General features: G+C 55.7%; 1 protein-coding gene across 2 annotated transcripts; it reads left to right on the forward strand.

Moving 5' to 3' along the window:
- The first annotated feature begins 6,063 nt into the window (after positions 1–6,063).
- IDH3B (isocitrate dehydrogenase (NAD(+)) 3 non-catalytic subunit beta) lies at positions 6,064–17,819 on the forward strand. 2 transcript variants are annotated; one of them, XM_048509970.1, is made up of 12 exons: positions 6,064–6,155; positions 8,120–8,197; positions 8,997–9,095; positions 9,518–9,638; positions 9,904–9,964; positions 10,229–10,361; positions 10,642–10,775; positions 11,323–11,425; positions 12,705–12,851; positions 12,940–13,034; positions 13,211–13,271; positions 17,637–17,819. In XM_048509970.1, exons 1-12 carry the CDS (start codon positions 6,132–6,134, stop codon positions 17,712–17,714), a joined length of 1,134 nt encoding a protein of 377 aa, XP_048365927.1. In that variant the 5' UTR covers positions 6,064–6,131; the 3' UTR covers positions 17,715–17,819. The 2 variants fall into 2 exon arrangements, with proteins under 2 accessions (XP_048365927.1, XP_048365926.1); XM_048509969.1 differs by lacking the exon at positions 17,637–17,819 and adding an exon at positions 13,815–14,569.
- Positions 17,820–17,926: the final 107 nt, after the last annotated feature.

Raw genomic sequence — 17,926 nt, forward strand, 5'->3', positions numbered from 1 at the left:
AGGTGGTTTGTCCAGCCGGACCTGTTGGGGACAAATCCATGCTGGCTTCCACAGATCACCTAATTGTCCTTCAGGTGCTCACAGACCATTTAAAATCTGCTCCTGTATCTTCTCTGTGCCAGAGGTCATGCTGGCTAGCCTGTAGTTTCCTAGGTCACCCCTCTACCCTTTTGTGAAAACGGGGGTAACATCAGCCTAGTGGCCCATCTTCCATCCTTCACCTGCAGCAACTGGATTTTCTCATTATGGTCATCATTTTTGCCAAGGAAAGGCTGAGGGACTTGCGGATGTTCAGATGAAAAAGAGGAGATCGTTGAGTATTTGAAAGACAGGGAGGGAGCAGTTCCTGTTGGGTAGGACTCAAAATAATGGGTTTGGAAGAGTTACCCTGAGAGAAGTTCAGCAGCGGAACTGGCTGCTTACAGGTGGAACGGAACCAGCTAGATCTTGGGGGGAGGTTTTTTACAGCAAGAATTGTTCAGGAGTTGACGCGGCTTCTGAGGGGGGGGGGTGAGCCTCTCCTCTCTGGCAGTCTTCAAGCAGCAGCTGGACAAACAGCTGTCAGGGATGCTCTGAGGCGGCTGATCTTGCATTGAACAAGGGGTGGGACTGGGTGGCCGGTATGGCCCCTTTCAACTGTATGACTCCATGGTTCTGTGTTTCATTGGCATACCCAAATGAGTCTGAGGCCCCTTCCGCACGTGCAGAATAACGCACTTTCAATCCACTTTCAGAGCACTTTTACTGGGCGGAAGAGCCAAATCCACTTGCAAGCAGTTGCGAAAGTGGATTGAATGTGAGTTATTCTGCACCTGCGGAGGGGCCCATAGTCATGTTGCAGGAATCCATTGGGTCCTTTCCAGCTTCCACAGTGCTATAGCCCCGAGACTGACCACCACGGACAGGCAGCCGTCCAATGCAAACGCTGGTGCTGAGCTGCTTCCAGCAGACGATGCCGCCCACTCCACCCCCACACAAGCAGAACAGGGCAGGCGGGGCAAACTGTGCTCCCTGAACCCACAGTGCCTGTCCCAAGTGTCCTCCCAGTAGTTGTCAAAAATCTACTTCTGAGCTGACCCCGTCCCCTCTGCGACGAGGCCCCGGCCCCAATAACCTACCTGTTTTTGCAAGAATTACTCTCCATACCCTGCAGGACCCCCGGGCATGGTGTCACCTGGGGGCACGTACTTCAGGGGCCAAGAGCAGAGGACCCCTTGGCCTGATACAGCATATGTACGATGGTTTCTAGCACCATCTGCTCTGCAGGCAGGTTGTAGCATCTGGGGAAGAGACCAACCTCCGCACCCACGCTCAAGTCACACACACACACACACACACAAAGACACAGTTGTGGCCAGTGGCTTCACAGGGGGGCTTCAGGGACAAAAGGGCTAAGAGAACCAAAGTCCACCTCCAAGCAACCTCAGGGGAAAAGGATTTGACTCTGTTGGGGTGCCTCCCAAATAAGCAAGCTGCAAACAATTGATGCCTTCTAAGGGCAGAACTGTTCTGCAGCCAAGGCATAGTGTGGCAGGGGTGGGGGTGGGTCAGCAGTTGGAGCTGGAGCTCTCCCGGTTAGACCTCTGCCTGTGAAATGACAAAACAGAGACATACGGACAAGATCTCCTTGATGGGCACTGACCCAGGGGTGGTCGACGGTCCACTTGTCATCCCTTGGGGAGGACCGCTGCCACCACCACCACCACCACCACCCCAGCAAAGGCTCACACCTTCCAGAGCTCCCTCCTGTCCAAACCAACAGCAAATGATGAGACCACCTTTTAGCATCTGCTCCACGGGGTCTGCTCCTGCAAGGGGGTGTGTTCAAGGATTGATTGGCTGTCCACTCCATTCAACAGGAAGAGCTCTCCTCCCCCCCCCCCCCCCGGTAGCATCCTGTCCAAGGGGGCCCCCAGCAACTGCCTGAGCTGTCGGTCCAGTGCAGAGCCAAGAACGTGGCCCCCACCCCCAGCAGCTCTTCCGGCCACAACTCCAAGCACCAAGGGCAGGGCCTCTCCCACGTCACCAGGGGATCTGGATAGAGAAATACAGAGCTGGGTGACATCAGCATACTCACAACAGCCGGCTCATAGAGATTGACTTGTCTGGGGGACAACATCAAGCTCTGAGGAACTCCACAAGGCGAGTCCCCCGCTGATGACTGGGGGTCTCCCACAGCAACCCACAGAGGGACGATGTCATCCGAGGCACCTGACTGAATCCTCCAACCTGCAACATCTCAACAAGACCGTCAGGAGGATCCAGATCTGCTCCCAAATCCACTTTGTATGTGCATAAAGAGCGGTCAAGTTGCAGCTGACTTCTGAAACCCAGCAGGGTTTTCAGGCCAAGAGATCTTCAGAGGAGGTTTGCCGTGGTTGGCTGACCCTGTTTTGTTTCCAAGCTCTGACAAGATCAGGCTCGCCTGGCCCATCCAGGTTGATAAATCCCCCAAGAGCAACAAAAAAGGCCCGGCCCTTGTTTACATTCACCTGGAAATCCTTGACTAAAGACCCCAGAGCCTGCCCTGAAAGGGGTCAGACTGAAAGGGGTCAAAAGCAGACGACTCGTGCAAGAAGCCCTGGGGTTGTTGTGCAAGTGATCTGCTCTCACCTTACTCAGGAAGGGCAAATTAGAGACTGAGTAATGAGGGCTGCTGGTATTTTTCTGTAGTCGTGGGTTTTTAAACAGAAGATGGAAAACTTCCTGCTCGGTGAGGAGGAGACCGGAGTCAGACGGTAGCCTCGCTGTCCAGTAGCACCTTAGCAACCAAAAAGATATTCAAGGAATAATAAGCTTTTAAGAGTCACGGCTCCTTTCGGCAGGTGACTGAACTGAGTCAATAACTGATGTATGATAGACATCAGGGACTCATTAATGTGATCTTGACATGATTTCAGCAGCCAGGCTGGACAAGGATCCTGAGTACAAGATGACCTTCACAGATCCCAAGATCCACTCAACATCCATCACAGTAACCGGGTCAAAATGGGCCACAGATGCACCAAATTATTATTATAACCAGAGGTGGAACGTGAGAGGTTTTCCCAACACTTTTGCAAAAACATTACTGCTCTTAGGAATGTAAAGACTGTCGCAGGTGATTGTCGCAGGGATGAAGTGCAGGCAGAAGAGCGATGCTGTGAACTGCCTTGGGTCCCCACTGGCGAGAGAATGATCAGTACAGCAGAGGGTATCAAAGCACCATCCTCGCCATTTTCAACCAATTGCCCAGAACAGCTTTGAAAGAGAAGAACCCCTTGCTGAACATGCCCCCCCCCCCCCCGCAGCCCCTGATCTCCAAATCTTTGCTGGCAGAGTGCATTACGCACGCGCGCGCGCACACACACACACACTCCTGAAAAGGTGATTCCTCCCCACCCCCCAGTTGGTCACGGCAGAGCTCTTGGAAGACGCAAATGGGCCGTGCTGCTTTTGCCTCAGTCTGGGCTTTGCCCTCCCTGCAGTTCTCAGGTGAATAATCTTTGCTGAATTATGTGATTGCAAATTGTGCCTTGCAAAGATCCTGAGATGGAAGGTTGTGGGCAGGGAATCCAGGGTGCCTGGGGGTGAGGCTGCCTGAAATGCCCACAGACAGATCGGTGGTGGTGGCAGCAGCAGCAGCCCCCCTTCTTCCCAGAGCTCCCTCCAGAGCACAAAGGCTCCCCCCAGCTGCCCCCAGAGGAACTGCTGAGCCCCCTCTGCTCCTGGGGGGCGGGAGAGGCATTAATGGCCCATTAAGAAGGTGCCAAACTATTCCCTTGGCCCTTGGCTTGGGGCAAACCAGGAGCCCCTGGAGAACAATGCAGGTCACCAGCAGGGGAGCCCTCGGGGGACATGTCTGGGCTTGGCCTGGCCCAATGTGGATTGAGCGTCTGGCTGGAGGACTCTGCCCAGGGACCCTCTCTCAAATAGGGTCCCAGGGTTGTGACCAATTGGCACAACACTGAAAGCACTCTTCACATTTATTGACTAGCTGCTGATCATTAGAAGATGTCTGGGGCTCATTAAAAAAAATATCTGTTCCTAATGTTGTGTTGCATGTACTATGTTTCACTTTAAAAACTGTGTAATCCCTTTGGAGTCTGAGCGAAAACTGCAACTAGAAAGTGAATCAATAAGTTAACCAGTAAATGTGTGGAACTAGCCAGAAGAACCTGTATTCAGCTTCCTGTCTAAACAGGGGATGTTCCCTTCAACTCTCAGCATGGCAGAAAGAAGGTATGTCAATACATCACAATCTAAAATGATATGGTGGAGGGTGCCTGCAAAGGGCATTGCTGTGCTAAGAAACAGTGCAGAAGAGAGTGCATCGTGCCTATATGGCTTTCTGCATTGTTGAAGGCTTTCACAGCCGGGATCACTAGGGTGTTGTGGGTTTTCCGGGTTGTATGGCCGTGCTCCAGACGTTTCGCTTGCATCTGTGGCTGGCATCTTCAGAGGATGATCCTATAGATGCAGGCGAAACGTCAGGAGAAAATACTACTGGAACACATCCGTACAACCCGGAAAACCTACAACACGCATATGGCTTTTGTAACCACTTGTGAACCTTGGCAAAATATGTGGTTCAGCCTCCTGGCTCTCCCTCAGTTCTCTCTCCTGCTACCTTCTGGCCAGGGCTCACAATGGTCTCTGTGCTGGTGAGAGCTTCTGCACCAGCTTCCTCACTGCCTGGCAGGCAGCCATCCAAGGCATGGGGCCAAGCTGGCACCCTTTCCTGTGCACTGAGGACTCTGGAGAGGGGCAGCCGGGCTGGCACAAGCCCCAGCGCCATTCTCTCTTGTCTGATCCAGGCAGGAAGCCGGCTGGGCTCTTGTGCTGCCTGGGCATGCTCCACTCCAGAGCCCCCTGCTGCCCACAGGGCTGCTTTTCTGGTCCTCAGACCCTCTCAGAGCCCAAAGCTCCAGCATGGCCACCTTCTTCCCGCCTCCCTAGAGACAACTCCCTTCCCTCTTCCAGGGTTGTTCTGGAGAAGGAAGGCTGGCTAGAAAGTCGTGGAGCTCAAGGTTCCCGTTCAGCGTGCCCTTCGGAAATAGGATGTCCACATAAATTCTTGATTGCGGCCTGGCTAGGGCTGCTCCAGGGTCCCGTGACAAGGAGAGGGGGTGGAACAGGCTGCCTGGCGCTGGGAGGCAGGGCTGGCATCAGGACTACAAACAGGCATACATCAGTGGCTCACTGGCAGGCCTCTGGCGCCACCTTCTGTCCTGAATCCACCCTGCTGCCCATGTCTCAGGGACCCGCAGGTGGAACATTCATCACACGCACAGGGACTTTAAAAGCTGGATTGGCAGCTGCCAGTGCTGTCACTGCCTGAGACAAACGGAGTGACCAGGACTTTTGACACATCCAAGACGTTTCTGTGCTCAAGATGGAAAAAACAGGCTGCCTCTCCAATGAATGCGCAATACGACACTCACGGCCTTCCTGCCAAGGCAGCATCTCTCCTGCACGAGCCGCCTTCGAAACGACTGGGTGGAGCTCCAGGCAATCAATGTGTGCAGAAGAACTGACCCCTGGTTGGCTTTTGTGCTGCCCTTCAGGCCACACTGCAGAGGACCAGGGCAGCTCCTCCATGCCTTACGCCTTCTCCGAGAACACAGGCTTCCCAATCCACACAAATTCCACGTTTCCTTCCAGTTTGCCCTGCTTGTTCCCCAAAACATCCTATGAAAAATGTGCCAGCCCGTTCCAGGCAGAGAACAAGCATCGCATATTTACACATGTTGTTTGCACTGAAATATGTACAAATGTACAACATTGAGACAGAGCTGGAAAGAAGGAACAAGCAACATCCATCCAGAAGGACCACGTGCCAGGCAGGGGTCTGCAACCTGCGGCTAAATTGGCCATGCTGGCAGGGGCTGACGGGAATTGTAGTCCATGAACACCTGGGGACCCTGCTGCAGGCGTGCTGCAAGCGTGCTTTGCGCGCACGCTCCTGCAAGCGGCAGGTCCGGCCAGAAAAACTCCGAAGTCCCCAGAAAGGGGCGGAGCCAGCACCCGGAGCCCCTCACCATACCCCGCCCCTCAGTGGGCGGTGCCCTTCCGCCTGGTGACGTAATAGATATGCGTCTGGAGCGCGTCATAAGTACGTCTCCGAGCGGCAGAGACTGTGGGATCGCAAGATGGCGGCTCTCAGGAGCTTCCGGGTAGGAGTGTAAGGGGGGGCCGCCGTCGCCACCGCCGAGGTGGCCCCTGTGGAGGCCCCTGTGGAGCGCCCCGCTAGCCCGGGCGGAGGAGGGCCTGGCCCGGCTCCCACTGGTTCCAAGCAAATGGCAGTGAGGCGCAGTGGTCACAGCCCGGCATCGATCTCCGACCCCCCCCCTGCCCTTTCACTCCGCCATCTAGTGGCCGAGAGTCCCTCGGGCCAACGACCACTTTAGCACCAACCCCTGGCAGGCCTCGTCCCCCCCCTCCCCCCTCCTGCGACTGGGTGTCAAACCGCGGATCTGTTGCCCAAATCAGACTCTGCAGCTTGAAGGCTTAGAAGCCTTTATTGGTAGACTCGCGGGTGGGAGGGGAAAAGCTAGTTCTGAAGGAACATTGTATTTATTGTATTTATTATTTTAATTGGGATTATTCGATTGTTTTAGTTGCAATGTATTGTGTTTGGCTGCCTGTAAACAGTCCTGAGCCCTTCGGGGGTTGGGCGGTCTAATAAATCGAATCAATAATAATAATAAAAATATTCAAACAACTCCGATCTATCAACCCCGTATCCTCCTCCCTCCCCCGTAACACCATCCCACACTACAGAAAGCTCGAAAGATAGGAGTGCAGGAAGGCTGCAGTAAAGCTGCCCGGTCCTGAATGCCTCTGCTTGGTTACCTAGAGAAAGCAGAAGTAATTTTCCATCAGCTTGTTCTACCCCCATTCCCTCCCCCACCCCCCACCCCCGCTGTGATTCTGTTTGATTCCACGCTCCTACTTGACAGGTGGTGCCTGGTTCCTCCTTTGGGGCCATCATTTGCAGGCCTGTTAACACCCGCAGTACTCAGAGACGGGTGAGGCAAGACTTGCCCCAACGGAAGGAGCCGGGAAACAAGCCCAGGTCTCTTAACTGCTGCAGGCTTCCTTTCCTTGCTTTTCTTTTGTAGCAGTTATCCAGCTCGAGGCTGGAAGCTCCCCAGGCTTATAGTTTTCTGATATCTTTTAATAGGTCAGTGTGATGATGAATGTAGCAGTTCAGATCCAGTTATATTTTTAAAAAAACCTTGCCATAAAACTTCTTTGGGCATCACTGTTTGACGAAGGTCTCCCCACCTTAGTCTTCTCTCTCTGAAATGTTGGTTCGTGGACAGGGGAAGATACTTCATCCATCTTATTCTCAGTTTCCCTGTGACCCTAAAGTAATTCTCTCATCCCAGTGGGTTCCCCTACTAGTTTTCTACTTTTTGTTGTTTATTGTTTGGCCAGAGAAAAGTAATGAGTCCAGTTCTCACCCTGTGTCATTTGCACTTTTTGAGCAAGGTGATTCATAGAGCAGTGGAGGATCAACTCCAGGACTTCTGGATAATTTTTAATACCTTTTGTAGTATGCATTCAGGAGCTGTACTATGGGATAGAGATGCACCTATAGTCTGTAGTTAATGGTCTCTGTTTGAATGTAGACAAACAGTTCATCTGCCATTTTTTACACAATAGTTCAGGATAACTTGTTGAAACGTTTGGAGGCAGAGTATGAGAATTTACTTTGGCTTAAATAATGAATTATGGACCACACTCAAAGAGTTGCTGTTGAAGAGCTGATTTGTCAGGGGGGTTCCACAGGACACTGCCCTGTCCTCTCTGCTGTTCAGTCTCTACGTAAAGCCCTTAGGGAAAAATCATTTGTAGTTGGATGCTATCAGCACACTGACAGCACCCAGCTCAATGGCTTTTTATTCAGCTCTCTAGGGGGTGCAGTGGAGGGTCTGACTCATGGTGAAATGGCTGAAAGTGAACAATTTGAAACCAGACAAGGCAGTCCCCCTTTTTGATGGGTCTCAACTGACTGTTGCTGATTTGGTCAGGATGAGGTCTAAAGCATTAAACCAAACCTCTGTCTGGTCCAGGCTGAGAGAGGCTGTTTGGCTGAGCCTTTCACTCTTGCTCTTTTTCATTTCTCTGATAGTGTCTCCTGCATCCCCAGAGTTGTGCAGTCTGGAGAGGCCTCAGCAGCTCTGCTGTGCTCCAGCAGGGCCGAGCACTGGTAAGACTTGCCCCTCCTCCTTGGTGAGGGGTGGAAATCTACTCCTGTTCTGCAGCTCAGGCCTTCATCCTTGATGTACCAGCCTGGGGGACTCCCTTCTTCGGAGGGCATTTTTGCAGCTCTCCCCAGTGGGAGTTTTGAATTTGTTTCTTACCTTGCATGTGGAACTGTGTTGTCTGGAGTCTGTTCAGTTGGCAGTCGGGGAGCATCAAGGGTCTTGGCACAGTGAGGCCTTTGGGCGGGGGGTGGCGTGGGTGGTGTCTGGGGCCTTCAGTCTGCGAGGCAGGTTCTCTGCCCGTGAGCCCCTCCCCACTTCTAAGCCATAGTAATATCCAAAGCTGCAAGAAGATGAGAGTTCAAGTCAGGCCAGGTGCTGTGTCTTCCATGGACCTTATAGGTAGGCTCAACCTGCCCTTCCTGGCTGGAATGCTGTAAGACGTGGTGCTTCGAACTCTTAAGGAAACAAGTGCTGCTCCCGCTTGGAGGAAAGGTTTAAAACAGAGGCGTGTCGACTGGTCTCCAGTATTTTACACGACGTCAGAAGGGTGGGGTTGGGGAAACTTCCTAACTTGAGGAGGAGGAAGAAGATGCTGCTGCTGTGGTGGTGGCGGCGGCGGAATAGCTTTCCTCCTGAAATCCAAAAAGCAGCTGAGCAAACTGCTGCCCTGGGGTTAAAGAATCCCGAGCCCCTTCTTCCTTTCCAAAATGCTCACCGTTTCCCCTTATTTGATCTTTAGCCAGCTTCAGGAAGTGGCTGGGGAGGGCTGGGTGCCTGTGGTGACCCTGTGTTCTGTTCCAGGCAGAGAAGCCGAAGGCTGAAGGGGTCTTCCACGTGACGATGCTCCCTGGGGATGGGGTGGGCCCAGAGCTCATGCACTCGGTCAAGGAAGTCTTCAAGGTAAGAGCATTTTCTCCCAGGGAGGCTGGGTGAACCTCTACTTCGAAAGGGCCTGCCTCGGGAGCCCAGAAGAGTCTTGGTGCTCTGAAGGAGGCCTGGGAAGAATCTCTTGGCTCGGCTCTGCATTTGTGAACCGTTTTGGGGGGTTGGGTGTCAACAGATAAGGATGGTGCCACGCTTTGCGCGGTACTGACAAGCCTTGCTGTTTTCCCACCCCTGGGCTACCTGAGCAGCAGAGTTCAGCGGAAGCAGCCGTCTCTGGCCTGCCGCTCAGTCACACAGGATGACCTTGTGCTCTTGTAAGCCATCACGGGCTTGCCCGCTGGTCATACTTGGGCCTGGAAATTGACAGGGAGGGGAGGCCCCACATCAGCCCCTCTTCTGCCAGCATAGCCTGGTTGATAAGTCTTCACTTCCTACAGGCTGCTTCTGTCCCTGTGGAGTTTGAAGAGCACCACCTGAGTGAGGTACAGAACATGGCTTCAGAGGAGAAGCTGGATGAGTTTCTCAACTCCATGAAGAAGAGCAAAGTGGCTCTCATAGGTACGGAGAGTCCAGAGTTCTGGTTGAGCTGGCTGCTTAGATGCAGGATGGGGAGCTCATTCACTCTTTTTTTGTGTAGAGGAGGGTGTCAGCGGACTGGCCTTCTTTACAGGGCTGTTGTGAGGGTTACTGAGAACAGTATGTGTGAAGCACTGGAATGTCTCAAAGGGGACGTGTTGGTGTGCCTAGAAATGATCTGCTGGCTGCCTTTCTTGCACCTCTCTGATCGGGGGTGGGGTGGGGGTTCCCCTCTTCTATCTTGCAGGAAAGATCCACACCCCCATGGAATACAAAGGGGAACTGGCCTCGTACGACATGAGGCTCAGGTACGCATTTGCAGATGTGCCCTCGTGTTGCGTAGGGTACCCGACTGTCACCACAAAGCTCTGATGCACAGTTGTGCCTGAGCCCCTGTTGGAGAGGCTGGCGCTCTCTGCCCTCTCTGGGGTTCGGCAGTCGGGGCAGCCTTGAGTCTTTGGGGGGACTTTTTTCTTCAGCACAGTCGAGGCTGATTGGAGGGTTTGGAGCACGGGCTCGGGGCACCACGTGTGGGGAAGACCCGCCCTCCTGAGCTTGGTTCTCTCCTGCAGGCGTAAACTTGACCTCTTTGCCAACGTGGTCCACGTGAGCAGCCTGCCCGGTTATAAAACCCGGCACAACAATCTGGACCTGGTGATCATCCGAGAGCAGACCGAGGGGGAGTACAGCTCCCTGGAGCACGAGGTGGGCACGCCCCCTGCCTCTGCCCCGTGAGCTCACGGACTGGGCCTGGAGGGAGCGGCCAGGTCTTCAGGCCGCGGAGTCCAGCCAGAATCCTGGGGAGGTGGCGTGAGTGCTGATAGGATGAACACTTCCTTCTTCTGGGGGGGAGGGGGCAGGGGGGAGTGTTCCTCAGGCTGTGGTTGGCCTCTGAGGTTCCCTACATCAGAGGTGCGGAGGAGAGGAGCTCTGAAAAGTCTTTCCTCCGGGAAGGACTGCGGCTCATGTTCATTTCTGTGCTCAGAGTGCCAAGGGGGTAATTGAGTGCCTGAAGATTATCACGCGGGCCAAGTCGCAGCGCATCGCCAAGTTTGCTTTCGATTATGCCACCAAGAAGGGCCGTTCCAAGGTCACGGCTGTGCACAAAGCCAACATAATGTGAGTGCCCACCACCACCCCGCCGCTTGCCTAAGGGTCTCACTCTGCATATTCCAGCTGCTTCCATATCCCTGCCCTGCAATCTGTGCTGGAGCGTCTCCCGCTGCTGGAGCGCTGACCAGGTTGAAGAACTGACCCCTCTTGTTTGGGGCTGGTAGCCAGAAGACGTGTTGAACTTGTTCCTCGTCTTGTGCGCGGCGCTCGCCTGTGGCAGAGGAGGCGCACAGAGCAGGGTCCCCAGTGGCGTTTCCGCCCGACAGGTGTGTCCCTCAGGCACACCCCAGGACCACAGAAGTGCTTCTTGCTTGGCAAAGCCTTCTTGGCCTGGCCTCCTCTGTGGCTACGGAGGCGCTAGCTGGACTTGCTGGTCTGCCCTTCCAGTCGCTTGGACAGAGCAGCCTTTGGATGCTGGGCCTCAGGCCCCGCTCTCCGTCCGGAGGCTGTGGGGTCTCGTTCAAGGGGGCAGCCAGCCAACCCGTCCCTCCTTCAGGTCTGGCCCCTGACTTGTACACTGGGCACGCTGCCTTGCCCCCCTTCTCTCTCATAGGAAGCTGGGCGACGGGCTCTTCCTGCGCTGCTGCAAAGAGGTGGCTGAGCTGTATCCCAAGATCCAGTTCGACACCATGATCATTGACAACTGCTGCATGCAGGTAGGTCAGCACAGCTGCTGCCTGGGGGTGCCCCCCCCCAAAAAAAAAGCAAGGAGGAGAAGGTGGCTTCCTCCTCTCCACTGGCACTCTTTGGCCTAGGCCCTAGGGTCTTTTATGTCACTTGATGGGCATGATGAGAACTGTGTTTGTGTCTTGTGCATCCGGCAGTTAGATGTGTTGTCACTGTCGCATTCCTGGGCATGTCTCAGTCCCCAGGATCTGAGCCTCTGGAAGCCTCTAGAGCAGCGATTCCCAACCAGGGTTCCATGGTACCCTGGGGTGCTGTGAGCATGTCCCAGGGGTACCGCGGCAATGCTACTGCCCCCCCACACACACTTTTGTGGGGTCTCCTGCCGGCACCAGCAAGGATATGGAGCTGGCCCAGGGGGCAGGGCCTGCCGCAAGGTCAGCAGCCACTTCCCACCCACCATTCACCCTCCGTGCTTCCCTTCACCCTGGGAGAGGAATGTGGGGGGTGGCAATCAGGGGGACTGGGAGGGGAAGGTGTGGGGAGGATGAGATATGAAGAGTGAGGTCAAGAGTACCGTGACGTCAGAAAGGTTGGAAAACACTGCTGTAGAGACTGGCTGGGTGTTGGTTTGTAAAGATGGGCCATAAAGTGAGGCCAACAGGAGTCCATTTGTGTGGGGCCTCGGGAGCGGCTGAGGGCTGCCAGGGCCTCAGTCCACGCACAGTCTGGTCCTGCACAGCCGGTGTCTGAGGCCTGTGCTCGGAGCTGTCCTGCTCAAGCGCCAATTCCTGGGGTTCGGACGGGCATTTGCCTCCAGGCTGCTGCAAGATGCTTTCTGGGTGGGCAACCAGTTGGCAGGCGGGAATGCCCAAGAATGTCAGCCAGGAGCTGGGGAAAAGGCACTGCTGATGTGACCGCCATGTGCTGCCGGTGGGGAGGAGCACAGTCTGGTGTGAGATGTGTATTCTCATCAAATGTACAGTGACCACCTGAACCTCTGAGGAGGAGGAATTGTGCATCTCACAGGATTGAAATGGCGCTTGAGGTTGTTGTTGAAAGGGCTTCAGGGACAAGCTCTGAGTCTCAGTGAGGAAGGTGGGCTGTTCTGGAAGGAAATTTATAAAAAATAAAATGCTTCCTACATCCAAACGCATCAAAAGTCTGAAATACGAGGAGGCCGGGCAGCATGTCCTGGTGAGGCTTTCTGCACCTTGCTGGAAAGGTTGCCCCCCGCACCTCATCAGGCAGGCAATTCCACCGGGGGGGCGAAGGCCGTTTAATGCGCTGGCGTCTGTTTCCTCTCTCCAGCTGGTGCAGAATCCCTACCAGTTTGATGTTCTGGTCATGCCTAACTTGTATGGGAATATCATAGACAACCTGGCAGCTGGCCTAGTGGGTGGAGCCGGTGTGGTCCCTGGGGAGAGCTACAGTGCTGAGTATGCTGTCTTCGAGATGGTAAGTCCCAGGCGCTCCCTCCCCCCCCCCTCCCCCGCAAAAGGGCTCCCTGCTGGGGGACCTGAACCGTGCCTCTGTGTCTCTCCAGGGCGCCCGGCACCCCTTTGCCCAAGCTGTGGGGAGGAACATTGCCAACCCCACGGCCATGCTGCTGTCCTCGGCCAACATGTTGCGTCACCTCAAGTGAGTCTCCCTTCTCTGCAGTGGGGCTGGGAGACGAGAGGGGTGGGCCTGGCCCCCAAGGGCCATTCTCCCGGTGGCCTGGGACAAGCCGCTGCCTCCTGGGGGCTCTTATGAGGGCAGGAAGGAAGCACACACACACACACCCCAACGTGTCATTGGTCTTCTCTCTTGGCCAGCTTGGAGCATCATTCGGCCCTGATCTCAGAGGCGGTGCGGAAAGTGATCAAGGTCGGCAAGGTGAGTGGGGCTGCAGCCGCTCTTCCTCTCCCTGCCTCTGCTGGCCTCCCACCTGCCCTTGGGCGTGGCCTGCGAGGGGCGGGAGGATTTGGTCCTCAGCTTGGCCAGGGGTCCCCCTCCTCCTCCTCCTCCACGTGGGGGGTCTTGGGCAGGGTTCATGCCCTGCTGCCCCAGGTGCTCTCTGAAGCGAATGTCGCCAGTGGCTGCTCGGCCTGTTTGTTGCAAAATTCAAAGAAATGGTGGCCGGGGAGGGCGGGAGGAAGGAGGGCCTGGCCCCAGGGGGCGCTCTGGTCTTGCCCGTCTTCTGGCCTTCCTTGGCAGCTCAGCGCTTCAGGACGCTTCAGGTTCCAGGCAGCTTCTCAACATCCTGGGCTTCGTGTACAGATGGATGAAAAGTGTGTCAGTGTGTTTGTGTGTGTGTGTTTGGCCAGCTGCTCTCTTCCTTTGGCCGCCTCCTTTTGCTTTTCCGCCATTGAGTGTCTCCGCTCATCGCCACATTTCTCCCGTTTTGTTTCCCCTCCACCCCCTTGTGTCGGCTTGTAGGTGCGGACGAGAGACTTGGGCGGTTACTCCACCACCTCTGACTTCGTCAAGTCTGTCATTGACCACTTGCACCCCCACTTTGGGGTCTAGGGTGGGGCCTTCCTCACCGTGGCCCCCCTTGGCTACTGGCCCCTGCGGAGAGTCTGCCTTGAGCCTTCTCCCCGGCTACACTCCTTGATGGGGGAGGGAAAGTGGTTGCCCCATCCACACCCTTCTTACCTGGCTGCTTTGGGGCTGGGCATGATCCCCTGGTTGGCTGTCGGGGGAGCAACACACACCTCCCAGGCCACGAGGAAGTGTCGCGTTTACAGGCCAGGGCTGTTGAAGAGCGGCGGTAGACATTGGAGCCAGCGAGCCCACTGGCACTGTGGGAGGCTAGGGCTGGGGACCCCCCACCTCGGGCCATTTCCTTCCTTCTCTGCACTCCTGCCGTTCCCTCCCCAAGACCACGGTGTCCTTGACTGCTGGGGGGCCCCCACAGTGTTGTCAAGTGTTACCGCTCCGCTTGAGGGGGCGCACGTTCCTTTGCAGCACTGGCTGCTCCTTGACCAGTTTGGAGAGGTGGCCCCCACTTTGTGCAAGTTGATCCCGCTGTGGGGAGGGAGAGTTGGTGGGGGTCACTTTGGCAGGGGAGTTTGGGTGGGGGCTCTCTGGGCTGCTTCATGAACACCGGCTGCCCGCTCTCCCAGGCCTTCCCCGAGGTGATGCGGTTGACCTTCCAGAGAGAGCCATTTGTGTGAGTGGGTGGGGCTGCGGGGGCTGGTTATAGGAGGGGGGCTGGCCTGCGGGGGGGAATCCAGCGTGGGCTGCAAGAGCGGCACCACAACTTCTAGCAGTGCTTTGTATTAACTGAGAATAAATGTCTTGCTGGAGCGGCGTGTGCCTGGGAGTTCTATGCCTGCAGTCACTTCAGCTCTGGGCCCAGCAGCCACAGTCAGGCCCCTGGTGCACCAGCCCTGCCCCTCCTCACGCACCTGCCCACGTGGTTGCCTAGGCTCAGGCTTCTCTGCAGGGCCAGCAGCATCCAGGGCGCTTCTGCAGGCTGGTTGTGGCTCCTGGCTCCGTGGCCCCCTGGAGTGGCTCCCTCCTCCTCTCTGCCTTCAGCTCACTCAGCAGGTACGAGGGAGGGAGAGAGAGTTTGGCCGGCCCCGGTCATTCAGAGTAGGGTCCCGGGGTTCCGCCAGGTCCGTTTCACAGCCAGGAGGCTGGTGCTGAGCTCTGCTTCTTGCCCCAGGCTTCTTTCCTCTCCGGCTGCTCCTGCCTCTGCTCTGAGCCGGGGTGGGATGCAGCTGACGTCTTGACCGTTTGTACCTCATGGCTGCCACAGCATGCGTGTCTCTTGGGCACTGGGGGCAGCGGGAGCGGGGGAGGGCTCCAGGTGGCCGGCCGGCCGGCCAGAGCCTCCACCAACCGCTGCATGACTTGCCTCGGTGCAGAAGCCCTCCTGCCCCCTGCCTGTCCAGCCAGGCTCTTCTCCTGCCCTCCTGGCCCCTTGAACGATGCCACTCCTGGTCCAGGGTCCCTGTGCAGAGGCGGGCGGCGGCAAACCCCCTCTGAGCACCCCTTGCCTTGAAACTCCCACGAGGTCACTTGATGGCACGTTCTACAGTGGCATTGAAAGCAGCAGCGCCAAGTGCTAGATGACTGTCCTGGGGGGTTTCGCTTGTATTTTGGGGGTTGGGGGGGGGGCTGCCATTACCCACTCACAGGGCGGCTCCTTCAGGAAGCTTTGCAAGGCTGAGTGAGGTCCTGTTCCTTGAACGAAGCTGGCAGCTGCTGAAGGGGCTGCCTGGCACGTGCCGCCTGGTGCCCAAGAGCAGCAGAGCTGCGTTCTGTAGCCACCGGATTTTCCCCGTTCACTTTGAGCTGGGGCTCGTGCAGAGTGCACGGCAGGAGTCTAGCCTCAAGGAAGCCAGAGTGTGGAGCGCAGTCACCAGACTGGGTGGGAGCTGGCTTCAGTTTAATCCGGAGGTGCCTGAGTGGGGGAGTGTCAGTGTGGCCCCCTTTGGAACAGGAGACGTAGAATGGCTGCTGAGCCCTCCCCCTTTGCAAATAGTCTTGTCAGGATTGAGTTTCAATTGGTTGACTTTTGGCCATTTAGCCCCAGCAGTCAGGTATGGGCTCAGGGTCTGTCTTGTAAGAGGCGCAGTCTGGCTCTGGCCCGCAAGGAACACTTCACAGCCAGCCAGAGCACACAGCCCCCTGCCCCCGTCATCTGCCTCCAAGCGCCTCCACAAGAGGTTATGCCTCTTGTGGAGGCGCTTGAGGGTATCGAGAAGAAGAGAAGAGTCAGGATCTATGCTTCGCCTTTCTCTCCTGTAAGGCGTCTTCAGGAACTTCCAAACTCCTTTTCCCTTCCTCTCCCCACAACAGACACTTTGTGGGGTGGGTGGGGCTGAGAGAGTCCTGAGAGAACTGGGACTAGCCAGAGGTCACCCAGCAGAGTTCATATTTAGCAGCGGTGAAACAGATGCAGTCCACTGGGTCAGAGCCTGCTGCTCATGCGGAGGGGTGGGGGATCAATCCGGTTCTCCAGGTCAGAGTCCACCCGCTCTTGGCCACTACACCTCACTGAGGGCTCTCAAAAGCCGCTGCTCAGTCCAGCGGGAGCAACGGAGAGGCCTTGGTGTGCATTCAGACTGGGGTTGGGAACTTGAGCCAAGCGGGGCTATTTCTGTCCCACTGGCCAGCCTGGAACCAGCAGGGGGGATGGAATTGCATTCCGTGGAACCCTGTTGGGTAAGAACTGTGCCAAGATAACCAGTTTCTCTGGGCAACCTTTTGAGACCAATCCATGAAGAACGATTTGAGCCACTCAGAAGTCAGACAGCAGGATCCACTGTATCAAAGGATGCAGATAAACCCAGTGGGAAGAACGAAGCAGCCGTGAAAAAGCCGCAGCCGTTGTCTGCACTTGAGCGGACCGAGAGCCAGCAGCTGAAGCCACCGGGGCTGCTCCTGTCCCGCAGCCTGGCCTTCAGGCAGTCTGAGAAGAGGTCAGCTACCCAAGAATATCTGAAGTTGTTCTGCAACTCTGCTCTTGCCGTTACTTTGCCCAGACAGGGCAGATCAGGGAAAGGGTGCCTGTCAGCCACATCGCTTTTCTGCAGGGATTTTCTAAAAGGTGCCCTGAATCAGTGGTCAAGTTTTGATGGACATCAGTAACTCATCACTGTGGTCCTTACATGCTTTGCACAACCAGGGTGGAAGAGGAGCCAGGGCAGAAGTCTAGCCATTCCCAGATTCCTGCAGTTGGCCAAAACGCCCCCCAGGCTCTTGGAGAGGCGGACCTCCTTGAAAGGGCAGTTTCTCCCTCAGGACAGAGCCCCGGAGAAGTCCATTTGGTGTTCAATTCAGTAGCAACAGGGCCTAGCCTGGTATGTCCCCCACCCCCCACTGATGCATCACAAACAAATGTGAAATGCTGAGATGTAAATCTGCTTGCTTAAGAGTCAGAAATTGGGACTAAACACCCTTTCACACACACCCCACCCCCTCCACTAATTTCAGACTCTTTCCGTTCCTCAGAGTTCCTTTCTGTGGCAGCAGGATGTGCAAAACTCAACTGAAATGACCTGGATTTTGCAGGAGGGGACCTACTGCTGGGATTTGGTGCCCCCCCCCCACATCTGTGTATCTGGCTCTTTTCAGGGACAGCCCTTTTTAGCATCCAGGGGCAGAGGCAGACGCCAGGCATGAAACGGGAGGAGTATGTTTGGAAGAGCAGGTGCCTTCTGAGTTTCAGCTTAACCACCGAAGGAGCAACACGTGTAGCATGCCACCACCGGCTTGCTCACGGGCCTGTTTTCTCCCTCCCAACAGGTGCGGACACCAGACATGGGAGGATACGCCACCTCCCATGACTTCACCCGTGCCGTGATCGCTGCGCTCAGCGATTAGAGGGACCTGCTGGGCAGCTGACCTTCTGCTTGCTAATTTATTCTTCTGTCCAGTCACTTAGGTAGACTAGTTGTGTGTTCCAGAAATAAAGTGGCCATCATCGCCTGTGTGATTGTATTGAGTAATGGGAAGGGGTGGATCTGAAAAATCTCCTCCTCCACCAGCTACAGCCTGTCAGAGCAGCGTTTTTAAAAATCCCATACCTGAGAGCA

This window comes from Sphaerodactylus townsendi, linkage group LG10, assembly GCF_021028975.2.
Source record: "Sphaerodactylus townsendi isolate TG3544 linkage group LG10, MPM_Stown_v2.3, whole genome shotgun sequence".
Lineage (NCBI taxonomy): Eukaryota > Metazoa > Chordata > Lepidosauria > Squamata > Sphaerodactylidae > Sphaerodactylus > Sphaerodactylus townsendi.